The following is a 4,952-nucleotide window of genomic DNA, read 5'->3' as shown; positions in this document are numbered from 1 at the left end:
TCAGTTTAGTCCAAACATTTTAATCTTATTGGCTCTTCCTTTTCTAAACCATTAAGTCATCATGAAGTATCACAATATACAGAGCCAATTTTATCACTTGATATTGGTTGAAAATGACCAAGTGCACTGCAACTGGATTGAGATTACTATCCAATCCAACTGGATTGAGATTTAAATCCAGTCCAAGGAGTGTGCCCAAATACCCAAGTGCAGAGAAAGAGAGAAAATATTACAGTGAGCCTTATTATTACTATTATTATTAACCCTCTAAATTGAAGTGGAATCAACTTCATCTCTGCACGATTAGTTCCTGTCATTGGCTTGGCCTCAGAGTAGGAAGAATTGTGCTGACTTAAAGTTGAATCCAGTTCACTGACAGTTTTGTAAAGTTATCCCCACATCACACTCCATGTCATTTCACTACAAACTGAATGAAGTGTACTCACGACTCAAGAAATCTCACAGCACTACAGAATTGCTTCAGGAATGTAATGGCAGGCCTAAAAAATATTACTTTATCCCATGAATACTGCCCAAAATTACTTTCCCTGAATACCGATGAAAAAGTAAAATAACAGTTCCGCACAGGAAAAGGTCTAGTAAGCTACTTGATGGTTGCAACAAAGGCTGCAAACATGGTTGTCATAGGTTGACCTTGCTAATGTGATGTCGTCCACAGAATTCTAATTGCACATATCTGATTTACACTGGAGCATTCAAATGAGAATAGATCAAGAAGAGAAAATTATTTACAACAGCCACCCTGGTGAGATTCACTAGTCTCCCTGAGGTCGACTCCTCTCTGTTGTCGGTTGGCCGCTGGACCAGGGGCTGTAGTGTCGCTCTTGGGAAGTTTCTTCGCTGTAAATTAAAAATAAGATGGCTAATTAGGAAATGTTCCATTAAAGCATGTTATATATAAAGTATTAAGGCCCAAGGAATAGTACATATGATAGCATTTAAAGGTAATTACAAGTTGGACATATATCTTCGGCATACATCTACACTGTAATCAAGGGCATTAATTTTCTAACCATACATGTAAGTGGTAATTGCTAACCTATTGCCAAGAATATATCATTCACATTCATAGCTGTTTTTGCCGACGTCTCCATAAACAACAGGGCATTGTCTTCTGCATAAGATTGAGCGTCCTAATTAAAAAAAGGTACAAAATTAAGGCATAAACGGATGACTCATCTAATCAGTTAAACATAAATCAGCAATCCATGTACATGTACCAACATTGCACTTGTATAATAATGAAACCTGCAACTCATGCCCTTGGTCTGTCCCCTTGGACAGACAAACATCCTTTGACTGCTTCCAATAATTTGAAATCTCTGTTCAATCTACAAGTTTTTTTTTGTCTGGTTTGTAGTTTCTAAAGACAGGTTAGAGATCTGTTTAATGATTTCTTATCAAAGCTCAAATCTGAAGCTTCAAATCCTTCTCTGACATCTGACAGGATTCATCATTATGTTATTACAATAATGTTCCCTTGTTCTAGTTGGATTTGCAGTGTTTCCATAATGTTTATTTGAACTGTTTTCCTCCATCAAACAACGAGACACAAACTTTAAGCTTTACCTTTTTTCGCTCCTAAGCACAGCACTTACACAATGTAGCTTTGACTCTGACTTGAGCCAGATGATTTTACTAAGGGTTAAACACCACGGTGCATATTCATTGCTCTTTGCTTTTCTTTACCAGTGCACAAACCAATACCTTAGAGTTTTAGACAATGTGACATGTATGTACAAGTGTTATCACATCCACGCAGGGATGCTGCAGTACCGGCACTCTCCTCTTTTTGGTAGGGGAAAACAAGTAACTTCAAAGACCAAACTCAAACAAAACACAACTCTTAAAATACCTCATATTCAACCATTCTCTTGCTCGAAAGATCTGCTTTATTCCCAGCCAATGCAATGACAATATTTGGACTGGCCTGTCGCTGGAGCTCTTTGATCCAATTCTTTGCTCTCCAAAGGTTTCTTGGCTTGTTATGTCATACACAACAATAGCAGCTTGTGCCCCACGGTAGTACATTGGAGCTAAGCTGTGATAACGTTCCTGGCCAGCAGTATCCCATATCTCAAACTTGACTGTTGTATCGTCTAAACACACTGTTTGTGTCAGAAAGGCGGCTAAAGACAGAAGGATTAAACAATATGTGTAGCAATCATCATCATTTTCCAGGGTTATAAAATGTGTCGGCCACCAGGGCTTAGTAACATCTACTTTATTGTATTACACAAATTATCTTCTCGACAATCCCCATGCAATGTGACTTGTATTCCAAACAGAATGGAAACCCTACATGTATGTAGTGTGTTGAAAGTACATGTCATGTCCTTAGTGGCATCACGATTGGACGATTTTTCAGCTAAATGCAATTACAACCAATTTCCTACATCCCTGAATTTATGTAAGGACATTTCAAAAATATTTTAGCTTAACACGAAATATTTAAGGTGTCTCTTACGAAGCTCTCCCAATAATAATCAGTGTTTACGTCAAAGAAGCAAAGTAGGCTGAAAGGACTCACGATGGAATAGAAATAACACAATGCCACATAAAGCAAAAATATGGCCGCAATGAATTAAAAAGTGGTACAAGAAAGCGTACATGTATGCAATCGCCAATGTCAACAAACACATACGCATCATATAGTACATGTGTATGGTACACGTATGCAAAGTTCCCTTAGCTTTGAGTTGCACTGCAATTGATAGTTCAGTGGGGTAAACAATCTTGCAAGTCATGCTTTCACATGTTATGCCGAAAATACAAACTATAGATCTACACTTCATAAAGAAACAAATAAATAGATAATTAAATAATTTACAAATATAATTGCAGATATGTATGTGCACAGTAAAAATCCCCAGGGGTATTCAAATGCTAATTTGGCAAAAAAGGAAATCCAGACCTCCAATTGTGCTTTCCTGGTATTCATGAAACTGCCCCTTGACAAACCTAAGAACCAAACTTGACTTGCCTACTGCAGATTCACCTAAAATAAAAACAAGATTCTATGAAGATCTATCTGTATTAAAATAATAATTATTAATCTTACTCGGATTGTGACTAAGTTTATTACATCCTTTATATCAAGTGTGCAATGTAAAACAACAAAACAATAATCCTGCCTCTGGTTCACATACATACATGTACACAGCACACAGTGGTTTCAGTAAGTACCAACAGCCACCAGAAAGTTTCAACAACTTCACTCACTATAGTCTGCTATTTAACCAATCACATGCAGACGTTATAACAAGGATCATCATTAGATAAGAAGGCTAAGGCTTCTGCTTACTGCAAAGATTCAGTTTTGCATTTGACAAGAAGTGAAAGACGTTTACAGCAGAATCACTAAGTAATAGAATACAATCTAGTCCTTGAGAATGCTACAGTCGTTCTTCTCTTAAAGATAAAAATATATGTGCAGCTCTAATGCTCGGTATTTGATTTGCTGTAACCACTCATCTGACTCCATCCCTTGTAACTTCAGTCTTACATGTAGGAGTCATAAAGTGACACAACATGCACATAGCTTCATCTAACTGTTTTGATAGCGTACATGTATAATGCTCACCTAAAAGAACCAGCTTGAATTGACAAATCTTTCCCTGCACAGCTCCATTGGGGCGTTGTGCTGTTCCCCGTGCCGCCATTAAGACACTTTTCAAAAGATCAGACCAATTATTCAAGATCAAAGGTACTGTATATTATGATATTCCAGTTTCAGGTTTTGCAGAACTGAAAAAGGCACCTGACAATTAATTCAAATTAATAAATAGTCATCCAGTCATTCAAAATAACTGTTGCGTACAATGTACATTGGACCCAATAAATTTTCATTGGTTTCAGGAGTCACTTTGCATGACCGCATTCAGGAGTCAATGGGTTAACTTTCTCCTTCAAAGTTGCTGCTTTAGAGACTCCCAAAAAAGTGGACAAACTTGTTGTAAGTTCATCTACCACCATACGAGGAGGAACGGGATTAACACCAGGTGGAAACCACAAATTGATTTCCAATGTGATAAAATGTAGGTCTTTGAAAACAGCAATGCAAAGTCGTTGTACACTTGGAACAATTTTAGAGAATAAGTTGAGTAGAAAAGTTTGTTGACACAGTGCCTAGAACTGACAGGTGTGTACATTGTACTTCAAGGCAAAACGGATTTTGAGTAGAATGTAAAAAAAAAAAACGTATCCAGAGCACAACCTCTCAGAGTAGAATGGAGAACCAATTAACTCAACCCACATAGGATGCCAAGTAAACCACAGACACGTAACTGGTACACTAACCCTAAATGAACAGTACTGCTCAAAAGTAACTTACCCCCCTTTGCACAATATGAAATTCACATCATGCACTACAGGGATAATATCGTGTGCAATGTTGAAAAATCTGCAAGTATAGTGGCATGACGCACTTGTCATCTTAACTGACCTTTGTTAAGTAAATTAACTGTGGAAAGCATTTTGTAAAAGGTGCATTTTTGAAGAAAACATGCCTACAGAAAATTAACATTTTAACTATAAAGCATATTACAATGTTTACAAAACTTTGTTCACTGACTGATAGGTGTTTAAAAAAGGAAAAGAAACAAACTGTGAATCATAGGTATCTTTGCCACATAAATCAAAATGCATCAATCCTGTTCCATTTCAAGAACTAAAATATTTCCAGTTGTACAAATAACTTCATTACTTAGATTGTTAATAAATTCCATGAAAATAATAATTTATTTTGATAAATTACATGTATAAGAGAACTTGAGACCCCTATATTAGTACAGCATTAACAGGAAATGCACAACTTTGAGGTAAAATGACAAAGCAAAATAATAATTATTGATGTAAACATAACTAAGAATACTAATTACAAAACTATGATTAAAATAAAATTATGAGTTTAAATTAATGTAAATATTTCA

At 36.3% G+C, this 4,952-nt stretch overlaps 1 protein-coding gene across 1 annotated transcript in view; it reads right to left on the bottom strand.

Annotated features, from left to right (window-relative positions):
* Nucleotides 1–4,952, bottom strand: part of LOC138049279 (ras-related protein Rab-5B-like) — a 6,133-nt gene continuing 1,181 nt past the window's right edge. Inside the window, 6 exon segments of the mRNA XM_068895484.1 lie at nt 1–861; nt 1,061–1,154; nt 1,877–1,986; nt 1,989–2,150; nt 2,936–3,019; nt 3,605–3,781. Of these exon segments, the coding sequence (XP_068751585.1) occupies nt 746–861; nt 1,061–1,154; nt 1,877–1,986; nt 1,989–2,150; nt 2,936–3,019; nt 3,605–3,683 (645 nt within the window). The 5' untranslated portion in view covers nt 3,684–3,781 and the 3' untranslated portion in view covers nt 1–745.

This window comes from Montipora capricornis, chromosome 5 (genome assembly GCF_036669925.1).
Source record: "Montipora capricornis isolate CH-2021 chromosome 5, ASM3666992v2, whole genome shotgun sequence".
In the NCBI taxonomy this organism is placed as follows: Eukaryota; Metazoa; Cnidaria; class Anthozoa; order Scleractinia; family Acroporidae; genus Montipora; species Montipora capricornis.
The sequence above is the reverse complement of the archived record's forward strand: the minus strand, read 5'-3'. Positions and strand labels throughout refer to the sequence as shown.